Raw genomic sequence first — 20,610 nt, 5'->3', positions numbered from 1 at the left:
GGGTGCTGACATTCGCGGCAGTGATGTTTGGGTTGGGTTGGGTTGGCGGGGAAAGCAAGGGCGGGCCGGGGATGGGAGGGGATGCGGTGGCGGGGATGTGAGGGGGTGCGGTGGCTGGGGATGGGGGTTTTGGTTTTTTTTTTTAAATAAATAAATATATAAATAAATAAACCTATTAAAATATGACACGTGTCTTATAACCTAAGAAGGTCGGTGATCAAAACAATCCAAATGGTTAGGGATCGTTAGTGGAAGTTTGAGGTTAAAGGTGGGATTGTTTATGGAATACCGACTAAAGGTGGGATTATTAGATTACATTTTCCATCTCTATTATATTTCTTCTTTAAATAATGAATTCTACTGAACTGAAATTATTTTTGCCGAACTAAAACTATTTTAACTAAATATTTTTTTTAGTTAACAGGGCCTAAATACGGATTTTAATTTGAAACTAATGCAATAACTTAAACATCGTCCAGATCTAAAAACTAATTTGCATTGAAAACAAGTTGGTACAAAGGAGTATTTATGTAAATAAGAAAAGTTACAATAAGGCCCCATTCACTTTATCTTATTTTTGCTGAAATGAAATTAATTTTACTGAATTGAAATTATTTTTGTTGAATTTAAATTATTTTTACTGACCATTAGTGAGAGAAATGGAGATCGGCATCTCAGTAGTAGGGAAATTCTTATCGTTAATGGAAAAATAATGGGGGAGAGAAAGATATAAAAAGCGCCTAGAGAAACAACTCTTGGTTGAAACTTGTTATGTCACTCTAAACTACAGTTGTCACTCCTTAAAATGCTCCATCCAAGAGTTATCCGATTCTTTAGATTAGATAACTTATGACTTATTTTAGGGTTTGTTCTGATTTATTGAATTGAACTGATTGGAGCTGAATTGGAATGAAATGAATATTTTATAAAAGAAGAAAATTAGGAACTAAACTGAGTTAAACTGAACTAAACTGAAGAGAACAAACCCCTATATTCGAGTCTATGGGTCGGATCTGGGTCAGAACTTTTCAAACCCAAAACTAGACCCGACCCATTGCACTTAGACCCAAATTCGACCTAGATCCATCGCTCGAGTCTAAAATTTTAGGACCATGCTCTAAAATATGAGTCGAGTGACACAGATTTAAGCGAGTTTGGGTTGGATCCTAGATCCATTGCCATCCCTAGTTGATACTTTGATTGTACAAAATCATACTCTCTCCGTCCTCCATTGATAGTCACTTTTGCCATTTTTGGTGACTCAAAATGTTAGTCACATTTGTTTTTTTCAAGTACCATTAATATTATTTTTTTACCAAAATTCTCTAACATTTGCAAAAATATTTGTGCAAATTTAACTTTTCCATGTATATTTTACTTTCTCATATACTTTAATTACTTTCTCTCTCTACTTTTTTGCATACCAAATGTAAATTTACTTTTCAATGTACTTTCTTTAATTGTCCTTAATTCCCGTTATTTTTCTTCAAAAGTGACTATTTAGGGATGGAGGGAGTATCAAAAATCACTTATTTTATAATTTAATTTATGATTTTGCTATTTGATTAAAAAGAACGACCAGTCTCCAAATTTAAACTTAAATTGGAGTGACAAAAAGTAAAGTCCCTCGACTAGGGTTCTTCTTTGTCCTTGGCCTAGGGTTGTGCGTATTTTTGTTTGTTCGTCGGTGAATAATTTCCAATAATTCCTTAATCCTGATTACTGTATTTGTCTCCTCCTCTTTCATCATGGCGTCTGAGTTAATTAAAGAGTGGGAAAAGTTTCGATTGACTGAAGATGAGACTGTGGTGGTGGGAAATAACGAAGAAGAGTGCGACATTGGTGATTCGGCAGAATAGGTTAGATTGACTCTGGTAGGAAAACTTTTGACTGTGAAACCCTTTAATATTGAGGCTATGAAAAAAACATTGACAAGTTTGTGGCGTTTGCATGATAATATTGCTATTCGATCTGTGGAGACAAACCTGTTCGTGTTTCAGTTTTTCAGTGCAACTGACAAAGAGCATATTCTTAAGGGTATGCCATGGTTCTTCGATGGTAAACTGTTACTTCTCAAAGAAATCCATGGGGGTGAACAACCTTCTGAAATTGTGTTTGATAAGACTCCTATGTGGGTAAGGCTATTAGACGTTCCCGTTTAATAGGCGAAGAGCTTCTGTCATGTATGATATAGGGGAGGCGCTTGGTGGTTTTGTGGAGCTCGATGAATCTGATCCTTTGGGTTGGAGTGAGTATATGCGTATGAAAATAATGGTGAATATTCATAAACCTCTTTAAAGGGGTATCTTTTTGGCAGCTGGAGCAGGGGGGTCAAAATGGATTGATTGAAATATGAAAGATTAGGTGATTTTTGCTTCTTTTGTGGTATGCTTGATCACACTGATAAAGATTGTATGCAGAAAGAAAGTGACGGTGATGTTAATGGGGAGCTTGTGTACCGATATGGGACATGGATGCGTGCTTCTCCTATGAAGGTGTCTCAAAAACCCTTTTTAACAAGGGAGAAAGAACGACTCTGGAGTGATAAGCTAAATGCTTTAAGAAGTGGGTGTAGTTCAGACCATGGGAGAAAGGATGCAATAAGGCTTGGACCTATTGGTGCTGCAAAAAAAATAATTTTTTCATCTCCATCAACAAATGTTATTAATTGTTCTCCGAAGGCTAGGGAAACGGTGCTTACTCCTATAACGGATCCGTCAAGTAATAAACAAGTTTTGCGACCAAAACAAATTACTTGCTCAAGTAGAGAGGAGCTTACAGAGAAGAGGGGGGATAAAATAGGAGTGGGGAATGGAGAAGTAACTGGGATAGTAGTGGGTGCTGAGGGGGATGGGGTAAGCAAGGATGTGGGGTTGGGGGATATATTGCCTATAGGAGGCGTTGGAAATGGAGGGATTGAGGGTGATGTCAATATGGAGGAAGTGGAGGATACGGCTAAGGGGATACATGCTAGTGAAGGTGCTGATTTTTTCATATTGGGGTAGGATCAAATGTGAGGGGGGACCTTCTTTCTCACAAAATAAAATTGTCTCATAAAGTGGGGAAAAGTAGTATGAAAAAAGAGGAATAGTGAGGATGTTGTGCAGAAAGGTGAGGGAAATAATAATGGGACAATTGTGACACAAAAAAGAAGTAGTATGGAGATGAACAACATCGATGATGAGGGTAGGAGGAAGTTAAGAAAAACTGTTGTCTCACAAATTGCCGGTGACGGGGTAAATCAAGTAGAGGGTGATGGTGGGAACTATACCCTCGAAGAGCAATGAAAATTTTAAGTTGGAACTGTCAAGGGCTTGGCAACCCTTGGACAGTCAAATCTCTCTGTGACTGATGTTGGAGAGAGAGGCCAAATATTGTCTTTCTCATGGAGACAAAAATTGATAGTAGTATCCTTAAACGTATTCAAAGTAAATGTGGCTTTACTGAAGGTATGTGCTTGAGTAGTAGTGGTAATTCTGGTGGGATTGGGTTTTGGTGGAGGGATGTATCGATTGCGACAGTTTCTTATTCGATTCACCACTTTGCTGCTGATATTCTTGATCACAACAATGTCCCTGTGTGGAGAGCGGTAGGTATTTATGGGTGGACGGAGACGGGTAATAAGCACAAAACTTGGGAGCTTATGGGTAACATTAAAGCGAGGTGTTCTATTCCGTGTACTATGTTTGGTGATTTTAACGAGATTTTGTGCCAGAATGAAAAAGAGAGAGGGGTGCCAAAGAGAGAAAGAGATCTAGATGATTTCCGTGAAGCTGTGGATGGTTGTGGCCTTAAGGACTTGGGGTATAAGGGTAGTTCTTTTACATGATAGAGGGGAAGCTCGGTGGATACTTTTATTCGCGAGAGATTAGATAGATGTTTTGCTGATGATGGATGGTGTGAAAGATTCCCAAATCATACAGTTCGTCACCTCCCTATTTATTCTTCGGACCATGCTCCAATTGTGATCGAGGCTCATCGAAAATTTGATAGGGGCAGGAAAGATAGAGTATTTCGTTTTGAAGCACTATGGCTTTCAAATGAACAATGTGGTGAAGTGGTTAAAAACGCGTGGGAGGACAATGTAGGGGCTGAAACCCATGTTCGTATTGCATGTTGTGCTACAGAGCTGACCAGATGGGCTAAAACTACTTTTGCAGCAGTAAAAAAGAAGATAAGAGAGTCTGAAAAGGCTCTTCGTGAGGCGCAGAATGAAAGGGTTAGTCCAAACATGCTCCAAAAATGCAGGAATATTTCCGATAATTTAAATGAGCTGCATAAAATGGAGGAGTCCTATTGGTTTGCTCGGTCTCGGGCAAATGATATGAGATACGGGGATAAAAATACCACTTATTTTCACCGCAAAGCAAGTATGAGAAGGAAGAAGAATAGTATTGTAGGATTGTATGATAAACATGATGTTTGGAATGATGACCAACGTGAGGTTGAAAAAATTGTTGAGAACTATTTTGGGAGTTGTTCAAGTCAGAGGAACCAAGGGACTTCGAAGCTGCTTTAGAGGGCTTGCACCCGATTATTTCTGATGAGATGAATGTTGTGTTGGATAAGGCTCCATGCAATGATGAAATAAAGGAGGCTTTGTTTCAAATGCACCCGAACAAGGCCCCGGGCCCGGATGGTATGCACGCCTTATTTTTTCAAAAAATTTGGCATATTGTCGGGAAGGATATCATATGCTTTGTGAAAAATTGGTGGGATGGTCGAATAAATCTGTCGAATGTAAATAAAACTTGTGTAGTATTGATACCGAAAATTGATGACCCGAAAAGGATTACAGAGTTTCGACCGATTAGTTGCTGTAATGTGGTCTACAAAAATTATATCCAAAATGATGGCTAACAAAATGAAGCTATTTTTGGATAAAATAATTACTGTAAACCAGAGTGCTTTTATTCCGGGGCGTCTTATTTCGGATAATGCCTTAGTGGCATTTGAGATTTTTCATTCGATGAAGAGGAAAGGTGAAGGTAGGGATGGTTCGGTGGCTTTAAAACTTGACATGAGCAAGGCTTATGATAGAGTAGAGTGGGTTTTCTTGGAGAGGGTAATGTATCGGATGGGGTTTAGTGCAAATTGGGTGCGAAGAATTATGGATTGTCTGGCTACCTTTTCATTTCCTTTTAAAGTTAATGGAACCATCTCCGGTAATGTAAGCCCAACGAGAGGGCTAAGGCAAGGTGACCCTATTTCTCCCTACTTGTTTTTGCTATGTGCCGACGTTTTCTCATCTTTATTAGCAAAAGCGGCTTCGGAGAATAAAATTCATGGTGCAAAAATTTGTAATGGTGCGCCTAGAGTCTCTCACTTATTTTTTGTTGATGATAGCTTATTGTTTGCTAGAGCTACTCTGCAGGAATGCTCTGTAATTGCTGATATTATCAGGAAATATGAAAGAGCGCCTGGTCAAAAAGTCAATCTTAGTAAGACAGAGGTGGTGTTTAGCAAATGTGTGGATACTAATCGCAGAATGGAGATTGTGAATACTCTAGGGGTACGACAGGTGGATAAACATGAAAAATGCTTAGGCCTTCCAACAATTATTGGGAAGTCTAAGAAGGTCATTTTTGCAATATTGAAAGAAAGAATATGGAAGAAGCTCAATGCTTGGAAAGAAAAATTGTTGTCGAAGCCCGGAAATGAAGTACTTATCAAAGCGGTGGCTCAAGCGATTCCTACATATATGATGAGTATTTTTAAGATTCCCGATGGTCTAATTGATGAAATTCACGCATTATTATGTCAGTTTTGGTGGGGGTCAAATCCAAATGAGCGTAAACTTCATTGGCACAGTTGGGAGAAGATGTGTTTACCCAAGTCAAAAGGGGGCCAAGGGGGCCTTGGTTTTAGAGATCTAAAATGCTTTAATCAGGCCTTGCTCGCTACGCATGTATGGAGATTATACAATGGTGGGGATACTTTGCTGCATAGGGTACTAAAAGCTCGATACTTTAAGCACTCGTCTGTTTTAGAGGCTAGGCGTGGGTATGATCCAAGCTACTCTTGGTGATCTATTTGGGGCACAAAGTGTCTGCTGTTAGAGGGTCTGGTATGGCGGGTTGGTAATGGCTCTAGCATCTCTGTATGGACTGAACCGTGGCTGCTTAACGAAGGGAAAATTATAAGGCCATCTCCTCTTTTAGCTCATGATTTAGAGACTAGAGTTTCTGATTTGATTGATTTTGACAGTGGGGAATGGAAGACTGATATGGTCCGGAGTATGTTTGGGACTGATGAAGCTCAATGTGTTTTAAATATTCCTCTATCTCGTCGGTGGCCAAATGACAAATTATTTTGGAGCTTGACAAAGGATGGGGAGTATACTGTGAAATCCGGCTATTGGTTTGCAAAAATGGGCTCACAAGACTCGAATCAAGGGAATGGCTTGATTGAGATGTGGAAGAGAATTTGGAAGCTACAGGGACCCCCAAAGCTTCAGATGTTCATATGGAGGGCTTGCAAGGGTAGTTTGGCAGTAAAAGAAAGGCTCTATCAAAGACACATTGTTCATGGTTTGACTTGCCCCATATGTGGTGCTGGGAATGAAACCATAATCCATGCCCTGTTCGAATTCCAGGCTGCTGCTAGCATTTGGCAACATTATCCTCTTATGAACTTGATTACAGCATGGTCTTGTAGGAACAAAATTTGCTTTGATAATGCAAGACTCGACCCTCCCTCCTTAGCAGCAGGTTATGTGAGAATGGTGAACGAGTATCTACCCTATGCAAGGAAGATATTTCTAAAGACTCCAAATTACTCTGCTGCTGTGGCTGATATGGCTTGGGTGCGACCTCCTGAAGGCGTAATTAAGGTAAATATTGATGCCCATTATGCTGATTGCGGGAATGTGGGGTTGGGTGCAGTGCTTAGGGACACCAATGGGAAACTAAGGGTCTGTGCTGTGAAGAAAACGATGGCTGCATCCCCTAAAATGGCAGAGGCTATGGCAGCAAGGTATGGTATGCACATAGCGCGACGTTTCGGATATACAAGAATAATGCTTGAATGTGATGCTTCAAATGTGGGCAATACTGTGAGAAGTCGCTCTTCTGGTTATGCTCCAATCTATTTAGTATACGATGATATTGTAGAAGATAGCTCTTGGTATGACTCTTTTAGTATTTCTCATGTGAAAAGGGCATGTAACACCGTAGCACATATGGTTGCTAGGTGGGATACATACGGTAATTCAGAGTACATTTATATGGGTCCTTTCCCTAATGGCATTTCGTCATTGGCGGATATTGATTTGATTTAATAACATGCCGAAGCTATTTTCTCTAAAAAAAAAAAACACTTAAATTTTTCTAACATGAACAAAAACAAGACCAATCTTCAAATTCAAAAGTCAAAATTGGTAGACCAAATGGTCCAAAGTAGATACCGAAGTAACTACGACCAGAATTATTATTTTTTTAAAGAAAATTACGACCAGAATTAATTATTATTATTATTATTTTTTAAGAAAACTAAGACCAGATTATTTAGTCACAGTTTCTGAGTGCTGGCAGTAGTCTGGAGTCTGGAGACTCTGGACTGAGGTTTGGAGGATTAGAGTTTGCCAGTGCCATGACTTCGCCATGTAAGTACTAACACCAACAACACTTTTCAAATTATTATTTTTTTTGAAATTATTGTACTACGTATTTTGCATTATTTTCCCACCTTATAAAGTTATAATTATTCGGTTATCAATCACCTGCTTAAATACTTTCTTTAGCCTTTTTATTTCGATCATTCTATAATACAGTTGTAGATGTTTTTTTTTTTTTTTTTTTTTTTTGGGGGTTTAATGTTGTAGAATACTACGGAGTACTTAACAACCATTAAAATTCTTCTATTTGGAAAAGGGGGGTTTGTTAATGGAATTGGTGTTCACTTCACCTTATTTTTTCTGAATTGAAATTATTTTGCTGAATTGAACTTAACTTTACTGAATTGAAATTATTTTTGTTGAACTGAAATTATTTTTACTAAATCTCTATTATACTTCTTCATTACATTTACTGAATTTATTGAACTGAAATTATTTTTACTAAATTGAACTTATTTTTACTTAACTAAAATTATTTTTACTAAAATGAAATTAATTTTACTGAATATTATTTTTAAGGTGAAGTGAACAGGGCCTAATTTGGTCTAATTAATTTGTGTTGGAGGTACTAATGTCAAGATTTTCAACCATTTTATGTATGAGTCTTCAATTTGTGAATTTTAGATTGGAAACATTCTCCTGCATGTAAAAAATAAGATTTGTTGGGTATCTTTATTAACTTGAGTGTGCTATGTATAATTGATTTGGGTCTATTTGACTGGGCTTTGGTTTGGTTATGGTTTTGTTAGTTGATGTCCTTGATGATTAGTCGTATATTTATCAAAAATATTTTAAGTGGACATCAAGAGAGAGAGAAAAAAATTACTCCCTCCTTTTCACTTATAATAAATTTTGATTTGAAGATTTGCCATTTCAAAATTATTCACTCAATAATTATGTTAAGAAATATTCAATATGGGTATTGTAGGGAATAAATTTCAAGCGTTAATCCCCTTGCTTGAACCCCACTGTGATCATACACTAAAGTACAGTGGCGTCCAAAAGGGAAGAAGATAGAGCAAAAGAGTCGCCAACAAGTTTTAGGAACTTGTAAACCGTTCACAAGGTGAAGGTTACACCCCTTAACGATCCAAGAGATCGTCAACTCCATAAGGTCTTGAACCAAATAAGGGTTCGGGGATGAAGGTACAAATTCAACCTAAAAGAGATTGAACCTGCCCTACTAATAGGCCTCTACTTTATTCTGATCGTATTCATGTGCGCTTTTTGACTAACATGCAATCAATAGGATTAACCCTAAACTTATTTATCTATGTTGGTTGAATATTAATGCACAAATAAACTATTATTGGCGATCACTTGAATTATAATCAAAATTAACCCTGAACAAGATTATTAATTATCTTATTAAGCGTGATTACAAGTACCAAATTCCTTTAAACATGCATACAAGGTGTGATCAAGCAATAACAATAAATATCAAGCAACATAATAATAATCATCACAATAATTATAATCATCATAACAATAATCAAAATAATAATTATAATCATAATCATCATAATAACAATCATATTAATCATAATAATAATCATGTTAATAATAATAATAATTATAGCAATAATAAAATTATAATCATAATCAAAACAATTACAAAAATAATCATAAATAATGTTAAAGCATAATAAAAATAGCAAGATCCTAGGCATGATACTAACAAGATTAATAACAAACCCTAGCATGTCACTAAGCAATAAAAATCAAACCTTTAGCCCTAACATGATACTAACAATCATAAGTACTAGGAAGAACATAAAATGCATCATAACAACCATATTTAATATTAAAATTACCCTAGACATGATACTAAGAATATCATAATAACAATTTAAACATGATTTCTACATCATAATATCAATAAAAACCATTAAAGTACTTACTTTGATGCCTCGTACCTCTTTCTAATAACAAAATACACACGTCAGTAACTTCAAGGAAAATAATAAACAAAACAATTAAATTAAATAATTGAAAGAGAGATTTGAGACCAAACCCTCAGAATTAAACCTTTCACGTCTAGGGCGAAGGCAACTTCGAATATGGCTAGGTGCTTCTAGATCTTGCGAATGCGGAATTTTGTATTTGAAAAACAAGTTTAGAAAAAGAAAGAGATGGAGAGATGGATTAGAGAATGCGAGAATTGATGATTGCGAATGAAAACTGGTTGTAGGTGAATGAAAACGGAGTTTTTACGACGTTATTTATAGAGAAAATCAGCCAAAAAGATAAAATTAACAAAACAGAGTCCTGGCGCACAGAAAAACGAACCAGCGCCAACGCTGGCTGTTCGCCAGGCGCCAACACTAGCGCCAGGCGCCAAGGCTGGAGCCAGGCGCTACAGCTGGCGTTTGGCGCTGATTTCAGAAATTCATACGTTTTCTAAAATCAGATAAAAATTACCGTACAAGAGGATAAAATCGTATTTTTCTCAAAAATGCTCTTTGATTTTAATTAAAACTCTGAAAAGTCAACAAAAGTCAATTTATCAATGCTAATTGAATTAGGAATGAAAATAACCTTCTAGAAGAATATAGAAGACTAAAATCATTCCTAATGATAAATCATATTAGGCCCTCCCCTAGATCATTGGGCCGCATATAAGGCTCAAACCGGGCCCAGTTCAGTAAATTGGCAATAATTTCCTCAATATTCATCGGAATTGGGCTTATAATATATCGTTGGAAAGCTCTTGTCAAGCCTCATCCAACTACACTACTATTGGACCCATATCATGGACCAACCAAACTGGATTGGCTGTTTTCTTAAAATAAGTTTTCAAAAATAGAGAGAAGAGAAAAGAAATTAAAACTATCCGCAACACTAGACTTTCCACACTTTAAATTCATTCGATTATGATTCGACGCGAAAGGTACTCATCATCGGGTTTGGTTTTTGGGGAGACACAAATGGGTGTCTACATGTATATCATTTTGGAACGCCCAAAATAGTATATGGGACTAACAAAGTGAAACAGAGGAAGTATTAAAAAAAACTCAAAAAAATGAAACATTACTTTAGGAGAGAGATATCTAATGACAAGGCACATGACCATTGGCGGGTGGGCAAGCGGATCATCGACATGAAATCTGAACAGTAAATGAAAGTCTTAGTACTTAAATGCTAGTATCCAAAGGTTTGAACTAACAAATTAGTGCACAAGGTTTTCAACACTTCCCTAGTGAGTATCCTAAGATTTGAACTCCAAGGAGCGAGGAAGGGACCTTGTATACACATACCTTGACTTTAGAGCTTAAGCAACTCCGCTAATCTTGGCCTACACCTTGGGCTCTCATGAGTAATTCAGGAAAACTACACCACAATTTTCCCTTGAAGGAGGCCACCCCTCGTACTCACGTAGGTGTTCCGTCTGTGCATTACTTACACATTCCCAGCATATCTAGGGTATTTCCATGCAGGCTTAAAACACATTCAAGAACCTTGCAAACCCAAGACTATCTATGCAATGGAATAAGAACATTAAGGGATACTCCCAACCTCTGTCATTCGGTACCACTATCGTTCCCTACTCGAGAAGTATCAGGGCTAGTGATTCTAATTTATTTAGAAATCATTATCGTTCCCACTTCTCAAGCAACTGGGCAGTAGTATTAAGAGCAAGCAATGCTCAACCTTCCACCTTCGGTGTCACTTTCAATCCTACTCTAAGAGCCACTAGGCTAACGGTCTTAAATCCACTTAAGAACCATTATCAATCCTTGCTCAAAGAATAACTGGACAAATGACATTAAGAGCCACGCTCAACCTTACTGAATCTATTTACCTGGTCAACAGACCACAAAAAGAGTTATGGATTCAATAAACATATATGGTGTAAATCCAGCAATGAGTCAACCAAAACAAGGCTCCAGACCCATTCAGAACAAAAGTTCAACAAATTAAAACACTTCGGTGTGTCCATGCAAGCTGTCTCAATTGACCACCCAACCTGGGTTATGGACATATTAAGAGAACTTAAAGCTCAACCTGCAAACGTCAAGCAACAAGTCTACCAAAGCATCTCATAACCATATAAATTAGAGGGTTATCAAGCCTGATCACTTCAGGACGTAGACTCAATTTTTAAACTTCGTCACTAGAATAATTTAAAATTCCCCACAGGATCTTAAATACATTCTCTTAGACAATCAAGCACTTACTTGTGCTTCATCCTTATATAAGGACCTGCTTGATTCTTCTTTGCTTTCACGTACTCTGACATGAGTATCACCTCCACAAGATCTGTCTAACTTTGTCACTACATCTGTAGTTCGTGACAACATACATAGACACTTATGAAAAAATAATGTAGAGAACATGAGGATCAACTTACCCCCACAACGGAAAAACTTCCAGAGATTAATTTTTGCAACAATCATCTTCTTGACACACGTCATCCAATCACTAGTGGAAAAAAGGCCATCCGTAACGGGAAAAAAGGGCCCATCCGTAATGGACAGCGTCCGTTACGTATGCGGCCGTTACGGATGGCCATTATTATTCGTAACGGGCATTGTCATTTAAAATGTCCGTTACAAATAATGGGTTATTCGTAACAGACATTTCAGGTGCCCGTTACGAATAAGGCCTTTTTTGTTCTAAAGTAAATCCTTATTTGTAACGGGCACCTGAAACGCCTGTTACGAATAACTCATTATTCGTAACGGACACCTCAATTGCCCGTTACGAATAAGATTTTATATTATATAATTAAATACTTATTTTAACGAGCAACAAAAATGCCCGTTACGAATAAGTGCTTATTTGCAACTAACAACTCTCCTACCCGTTACCAATAGTCATTAAATTATTTTTTTTTTTCATTAAATTTCAGCAACACGTATTTATATATAATTAATATATTAATTAAAACCTATTATAATAAACTTGTTCCTGTAAATAAACAATTATACCGAACAAAATTTCGTAAAAATTAATACAACATAATATCAAAATTTAAGTAGTAAAACATTACAAATAAAGAATGCTTGCGATTTGGATTTTTTAATCCAATCTTAGGGATCTACTGGGAGTTAAATATGTACAGTGAAACAAGACATGATAAAACCAAGGGATTATAATAGTGCAGGAATTCCTGTGACACTTCAGTAGTTCAAACATCGACCAATCTTCCAGAAAACAGGACCAGGTTAAGGAGAACAGCTAGGACTCCATCATCTTCATAAGAAATGCAGTCTCCAAGGCCAACTCTTTACTTCTCATGTACCTGTTCTCTTCAACTATCTCAGTTGTTAAGTTAAGCAGAATAGGGCGAGCTGGGTCATATTGTACTTTCTCGGACACGTGCAGCCCATTTCGCAGCTTCCCATACGCCAAATCTGATTTTTGGAGCAGGAAGGAGGCATAACATATAAAGGGGTTAGTGTTTAATATTATGCATCTGATTGACTGTTTAACAAAAATAACAGAGAGACAGAAATGAAAAAAAAAAAAACAAAAATGAACACTCAATAGCATAGCTTCAGAACGACAATAAGAAGAACAAACAGAAACAACTCCCCAATAACAATCACAGAAGCAACACAGCAGCGGCTGAGATGAACAGTAGCTGCTAGTGCATCAGAGAATACAGCAACAAAATAAGAATAATAATAACAACTGAAGCCAAAATCAAAAGCACAAACATAACAATTATTACTTTGAGCCAAGGGAAAGAGTAGCAAGATATCAAAGGCACAAACATAAAGGAAAAACAATGTAGAAAATCAACCAAGCACTTAATTATGCATAGGAAACTGTATGCAAACTTCAGAATCTCCGTAATAAGAAAAGACTTCCCCGTATCAAACAAAAGCTATGTAAGTGGGCGAATATCGCTTATGTGATTGGTCAATTGAATAGGTTCACTATTAATTCTAGAATGCTATGTTGGCAAACGGTTTATTGTTTGTTGTAGTATTTGTTGAAAATCATGGATTATGGCTTGTGGTTTAGTGGGTATCCTTCGGTTATTGAAGGATATTCGGATGCAAGTTGGATCTCAAATAAAGATTGTTCATTCACAAGTGGATGGGTATTCCCATATGGAGGAGGTGTCATGTAATGGGCATCAAAGAAGAAAATTAACTTGCATTCTATAAGACATTGAAGGTCATTGCATTACATTCCGCTGGTAAAGAAGCAGAATGGTTAAGGGTTTTAATGCATGATGAGATTTCTTTGTTGCAAAAGCCAATATCACTAATAGTGATGAATTGTTGGGATAACAATGTAAATTTGGCTCAGGGATATAGCCAAGTGTAAAATTATAAAATAATGAGTTAAGGTATATTGGTGTAAGGTATAGTTACATCAAGGACTTAATAAGGACGGTGTAAAAACTATTGTTTATTTTCGTACGAAGTTTTATCTCGCTAGTTGCTTTAAAAAGCATGGGTTAGAGATGTTAATAAAAGGATGGCAATCATTTTAGATTGGAGCCCCATTGTAATCACAATTAGGAGAATCTCAACTTAACGCCCAATAAGACGTTGGGTCTTAAGTTCAATGAGATCAATTCTCTTATTTGATGATTGGAAACTTGTTTATTCATCCAAGGTTAAGTTCCGATTTTACTGTGATGAAAAGAGGTTGTTTTTAACTTAATAGAATTCCTGATATATTGCTCGGTCACAGGAGCATGTTTGGAAGTCTACCTATATAAGTACGAAGTTTAGCCGCTTCAAGAAGCTATTGGGGCATAACCCTTTGATGTACTTATGAATAGATATGGACACATATCTTATAGTGTCAAGCTAATATGTATTTAAGTAATTAATCTTGTGTGTGTAATGTCTTCAAGTTTCCAAATGTGTTGCTTTTGGTTCAAACGTTTTACGATACCAAATGAATACGGATTCTTGAATTGTATATTGCTCTAAGTGGGAGTTCAAGTCTATGTACACTTTAATTTATGCACGAGATTGTTTTGTGATGATGATGTTATTTTTGCAATGAGTCTAGTTTAATTCTCAAAATGGGGGAGGATTGTTGAATTATTTTGAGAATTGGAGACAAAATTCATGTAATTAATTAATTTACTTAGGATATGGTGTTGTAGATTAATTAAACAAGATTATTAAAGCAAATAACAAGATTAATTAACCTTGGTAAAAAGGTTGAAAGAAGGCAGAACACTTCGCGGGTTAGAGAAGTAATAGCAGCTGGCCCGGTTCACCGCCCGATCTGGGTGGTGCTCGCCCGATCGGGCGCGAGGGTCAGTTCTGGAATCTCTCTGCCGCCCGGTCGGGCGGGCGCGAGAGTCAGTTAAATTCTGACATAATTCCAGTTAGCCCGATCGGGCGGCGGGCCCGATCGGGTGCGCGAGTCAGGGAGGACGTTTGAGGCTGTCAATTTTTTGACAGTTTTGCTTGGTTTTTGACGGTTACTGTAGGGAATAATTTCAAGCCTTTAAAATCCCACTAGCTTGAACCCCACTGTGATCATACACTAAAGTACGGTGGCGTCCAAAAGGGAAGAAGATAGAGCAAAAGAGTCGCCAACAAGTTTTTAAGGAACTTGTAAACCGTTCACGAGGTGAAGGTTACACCCCTTAACGATCCAAGAGATCGTCAACTCCATAAGGTCATGAACCAAATAAGGGTCCGGGGATGATGGTACAAATCTAACCTAAAAAAGATTGAACCTGCCCTAATAATAGGCCTCTACTTTATTCTGCTCGTATTCATGTGCGCTTTCTGACTAACATACAATCAATAGATTAATCCTAAACCTGTTTAATCTATGTTGGTTGAATATTAATGCACAAATAAACTATTATTGGCGATCTCTTGAATTATAATCACAATTAACCCTAAACAAGATTATTAATTATCTTATTAAGCGTGATTGCAAGTACAAATTCCCTTTAACATGCAATAAAAGGTGATCAAGCAATAAAGAATAAATAACATCAAGCAACAATAATAATCATAATAATAATTATCATGAATAAAATAATCATCATCAAAATAATAATCATAAATAATAACAATTATAATAATTATCATGTTCATGTTAATATTATAGCATAATAAAAATAGCAAGATCCTAGGCATGATACTAACAAGATTAATAACAAACCCTAGCATGTCACTAAGCAATAAAAATCAAATATTTAACCCTAACATGAATTAATATTAGGAAGAATATAGGAAGCATCGCAACAATCATATTTAATATATTTGATATTATAACCTTTTCCCTAAACATGATACTAGGAATATCATAATAACAATATAAACATGATTTCTACATCATAATATCAATTAATCAATTAAAGTACTTACTTTGATGCCTCGTATCTCTTTCTAATAACAAAATACACACGTTAGTAACTTCAAGGAAAATAATAATCAAAGCAATTAAATAATTGAACTAGAGATTTGGGACCAAACCCTCAGAAATTAAAACCTTTCACGTCTAGGGCGAAGGCAACTTCGAATATGGCTAGGTGTTTTTAGATCTTGTGAATGCGGAATTTTGTATTAAAAAGCAAAGTTTAGAATATTTATTCTAAAGAATGAATGAAGATTGATGAATGAAAGAGATGAACGAATAGGATGAATGAAAGAGATGAATGAACGTTGATAATTGGTCTATAGATGAATGCTAATTGATGAATAATTTGTGAATGAAGAGAGCTGATTAAAACTTAAGAATCAAGAGAATTGGTGAATGAAAACGGAGTTTTTAATACGATATTTATAGAGAAAATCATCCAAAAAAGATAATTTAACAAAACAGAGTCTGAAAATCGCAGAAACACATTGGCGCCAGCCCTGGCTAGTTGGCGCCAGCACCAGTGGCTAGCGCCAGGCGCCAATGACTAGCGCCTGGCGCCAATCCTGGTTCCAGGCGCCAAGGCCTGGGGTTGGACGCCAAAGTGGTTTTCCACGCGTTTTCGAAAATCTGATAAATTTCCTGTACTGGAAGATAAAATAATATAATTCCAAACGAAAATGCTATTTGATCTTGATTAAAACTCTGAAGAATCCTAACTGAATTAGGAATGATGAAGACCTTCTAGAATTTTCTAGAAGACTAAAACCATTCCTAATTACATTAGGAATGATAAATTATATTAGGCCCTCCCCTAGATCATTAGGCCGTACTTAAAGCTCAAACCGGGCCCAGTTTAGTAAATTGGCCATAACTTCCTCAATATTCATCGGAATTGGGCTTATAATATATCGTTGGAAAGGTCTTTGCAAGCCCCATCCAACTACACCACTATTGGACCCATATCATGGACCAACCAAACTGGATTGGCTGTTTTCTTTAAAATAAAGTTTTCAAAAACAGGGAGAAGAAAAAAAGAAATAAAACTTTCCGCAACACTAGACCTTTCCACACTTTCGTTTCATTCGATTATGATTCGACGCGAAAGACACTCATCACCGGGTTTGGTTTTAGGAAGACACAAATGGGTGTCTACAGTTACATTCGTGGCTGTTGGAATGTTTTTTTGCTTTAATATATATATGTTCTAAGAACATATGTTGGATAGGACTTGAGAAAAATAATCAGAAATTTATTTTTCTTGAAACCTTTTGCAACTTATTATCATCATCATAAATCCAAAGGCTTATCTACATTGAATTGTAATCATCCTACTTGTGATTGCAATTGTTCTTCGTTGTATCTCCTAAGTAAATTTCCGTGAAACCCGGTTGTAGTATAGGGTCGGAATTATACTTTTGGGAAAGTGATTCCGTTCACGCCTCGAAGATTTTACGGTTTAATTTGTTTGCTATCTTTGTGACCCTTGTTAAACACAAAATCCCCTCTAGATTTTAAATCATGCTAAGGGTTTTCATATGGATTTTAAATTTCTGCTGAAGTATCGCTGAGCATAATTTTGTATGTGACTACCCTCTAGATTCGTTGTACAAATATGTTTCTTTGCCTTAACTTGTGCTGAGGACGGATAATGAATTTGCTTTCTACAGGTGAAGTGGCCAGATGGGAAGAAGTTTGAGGATGTTTTTGTAGACACTCTGAAGAAGTATGGTTACAATGGCTCATATTTATCTAAAGATTGGCTAAAACAGCCTGGTTTCATTCAATCATTCGCTCCATTATCAATTGTCTACATATCAAATAATACAGATTTGCCCAAAATCTTGTTGATTGATAACACAACTTCGCGAATAGAAGATACTAACCAGGTTATAACCCTTCTTTCATTTTCTTTTCCCTCTTTTAATTTGTTGGCGAGTGATAAATTCCCACCAATGTTTACTAGAATTTCTAAATTTAACAGAGTAAATAGATATGACGTATTGCATTTGTTAAGATCCTTCTTGAACCTTGCTAAGCAAGGTTCAAGAAGGGTCTTAACAAATGCAATATAAAGAACTACCAAGTTAAATTAAACAACGCACTTCGTACAAGATAACAAGACACTAGCTGTTGCTGTGAATCCTTTTTCATCAACTTGGTAGTTAGCGAGTAGTTGCTTGTGTTGCTTCTATAACTGCTAGTCTGCTAGCATTGTGGATCAATGCATGATCATTTATTTTCTGATTAGTTTTCAAAATGTAATTGATGATTTGCAGACTTACTTTGAAGTCACTTCGAATGCCTACTTTGACTACATAAAGAAATACGTAGTTGATATTGGGCGGGGGAAGGATACAGTGGTTCCGGCAGTAAACAATCATCTACAATCTCCTACTGATCTGGTTGCCAGAGCACATGCTCATGGTCTTCAGGTGTGTAATCCTTCTTTTTGTTTTCATCATCCAAGTTTTCATATCCAATAGCTTTTGGCATGAACATGTAACTTCATGTTGTTTAGCATGTTGTTTATGTGATAAAAGAGTTCTCAATTTGACTGATTTAAATGAAGAAGTTAATGAACACATGAAACCCTTTTAGTTGTGGTAATTTTAGGGTTGTTGACTTATTGGACTCACCTGGGAATATGAAACTTTGACACACTTGTATGTAACCAAGTTATTAGGGTGTATTCTGATTTACTGAACTGAACTGAATAGAGCTGAAATGAATTGTTTATAAGAGAAGGAAATTAAAAACTGATTGGAACTGAATTGAAATTAAGTTGAAGAGAACAGACCCTTGCTATATATGTTTGGGGAACAAGCAATCAACTATCTGATTTCAACCTCGAACCTAATTGAATAAACCTTCAGTGCGTGCGTACTTGTTCAGTTGCACAATCAAGGACTTTATGCTAAGTTGTTTCCCATTGTTACATCCAGGTGCATCCTTATACCTTTCAAAATGAGAACAAATACATTCATTTCGAGTTTCATCAAGATTTTTATATTGAATTTGACTTCTGGATAAACAAGATGGGGGTGGATGGCCTCTTCACTGATTTCACAGGAAGCCTTCATAACTTCCAAGAATGGACCGCTCCTCTCTCTCCGGGTATGGTGAATAAACCATGATTAACAATATTACCATCGCGTTGCATGAGGTTTCTACAAACAGCGAAACTAGTTATAGTTATTATTTGCATCACCCAGGTTGTTTAATAAACTTTTTATCTAAGTATCAAAACTATTTAAATTATGTAGTGGGCATGTAATGACTAACAATAATATTGGTGAAAATGTTTGATTTCAAAATTATATATAAAACAAATAGCAAAGTAAGATTAAAATATTAGAAATTTCTAAACATTAGCCAAAAATAATTTTTATTTTTTTTAAAAAATTGTTCTGAACCCATTGGGTTGACCCAAACCCGAAACTTTGGACCAGCGTTGAAAATTCATGACTCGTGACCTGAAGTGACCCAACCTGAAATGATCCGCGATATGACCCGATAGATACATACAGTAATAAAATCATATAGAGTGTGAAGTATTTTATTTCAATCGAGTAGAACATATTCTTTTCCATTTTCCCTTTACTTTTAGGTATAAAATAGTATTATCAACATTTTTTTTGATTTATCAAATTTTTAGTTACATTTATGTAATTTTTATTCTTATTTTATAGTTTCTCGAAAAAAAATTATTATATGTTGGATTAAAATTTTCAAAAAATATGTATGGATAGTACAGATAAAAAGACTAATTGTGATTTGACCGTTTTATAAGGTGAAAAAAAAAATCAATCATATTGTATACCATTAAAATAATATGGTAGTCATTTTTCAAACGACTACTGTAAAATCATCTCTAGTCAGTGGGTTAGATGGGTCTTGGATCGGGCTGTGCCAAGTTAGATTGGGGTAGGTTGAAGTGGGTTGGAATAGAAAAACTCAAACCATAAATCCACAATCCACTATAAAATTAAAAATATACTCCTACTACGATTTGTGCTGATTTATTTCAAATTGAAATCAATACTCCCTCTGTGTTTTTTTAAGTGTTACAATTTGATCAAATACGCATGTCGAGACACAACTTTGACAACTAATTTATCTAATTATATGTAAAGTAAAATTATAACAAATTTGATATTATAAAAGTATACATAATGACGAATCCAACAATGTATTATACAATAACATTTGTTTTTCTCTAGATTAGTGAACTAATTAAGTCAAAAACCATTATACGAATAGTAAAAAAAAGTCAAGTGTAACACTTAAAAAAACACGGAGGAAGTAACTAGGTTAACTTTGAAAAATCAACGAATAAATCAAATTAGGGCTGGTGGTGTCCGATCCAACCCAAAAAATTCAAATTCAAAGACGAAGGAAAATTCAAAAAAAGGAATATAGGACATAAAGATTAAAGAGTAACAAAAGTACCAATATAAAAATCAACATAGATATAGACCATATAGTATAGTCTTGAATATCATTCATTCATAAATCATGATACGCTCCAACACTTGGTGTACCCCTCTAAGGCTGTGCCACTCACAATTGTATCACACGAGTAATATCTTTATGCATTAATCCACCCATTTTCATATTATTATTATGTAAATTTAAATCCAATTAAAGTTGACTAAATATTCCTTATATCACTCCCCCACTTGTCCTTTTCAAAT

General features: G+C 36.0%; 2 protein-coding genes across 3 annotated transcripts; both read left to right on the top strand.

The window, feature by feature from the left end:
* Positions 1 to 4,852: 4,852 nt before the first annotated feature.
* LOC110700767 lies at positions 4,853 to 7,279 on the top strand. Its single transcript, XM_021878365.1, has 2 exons — positions 4,853 to 6,003; positions 6,094 to 7,279. Exons 1-2 carry the CDS (start codon positions 4,853 to 4,855, stop codon positions 7,277 to 7,279), a joined length of 2,337 nt encoding a protein of 778 aa, XP_021734057.1.
* A 1,436-nt stretch (positions 7,280 to 8,715) lies between these two features.
* Positions 8,716 to 19,253, top strand: LOC110700717 (glycerophosphodiester phosphodiesterase GDPD5-like). Of its 2 annotated transcripts, none has more exons than XM_021878309.1 (4): positions 8,716 to 8,761; positions 17,584 to 17,802; positions 18,193 to 18,348; positions 18,859 to 19,253. In XM_021878309.1, exons 1-4 carry the CDS (start codon positions 8,756 to 8,758, stop codon positions 19,048 to 19,050), a joined length of 573 nt encoding a protein of 190 aa, XP_021734001.1. In that variant the 5' UTR covers positions 8,716 to 8,755; the 3' UTR covers positions 19,051 to 19,253. The 2 variants fall into 2 exon arrangements, 1 of the variants encoding a protein (XP_021734001.1); XR_002507260.1 differs by lacking the exon at positions 8,716 to 8,761 and adding an exon at positions 12,330 to 13,012.
* Positions 19,254 to 20,610: the final 1,357 nt, after the last annotated feature.

This window comes from Chenopodium quinoa, unplaced genomic scaffold, assembly GCF_001683475.1.
Source record: "Chenopodium quinoa cultivar QQ74 unplaced genomic scaffold, ASM168347v1, whole genome shotgun sequence".
NCBI classification, from domain to species: domain Eukaryota; kingdom Viridiplantae; phylum Streptophyta; class Magnoliopsida; order Caryophyllales; family Amaranthaceae; genus Chenopodium; species Chenopodium quinoa.
This window is presented reverse-complemented; position numbering and strand designations above follow the sequence as displayed.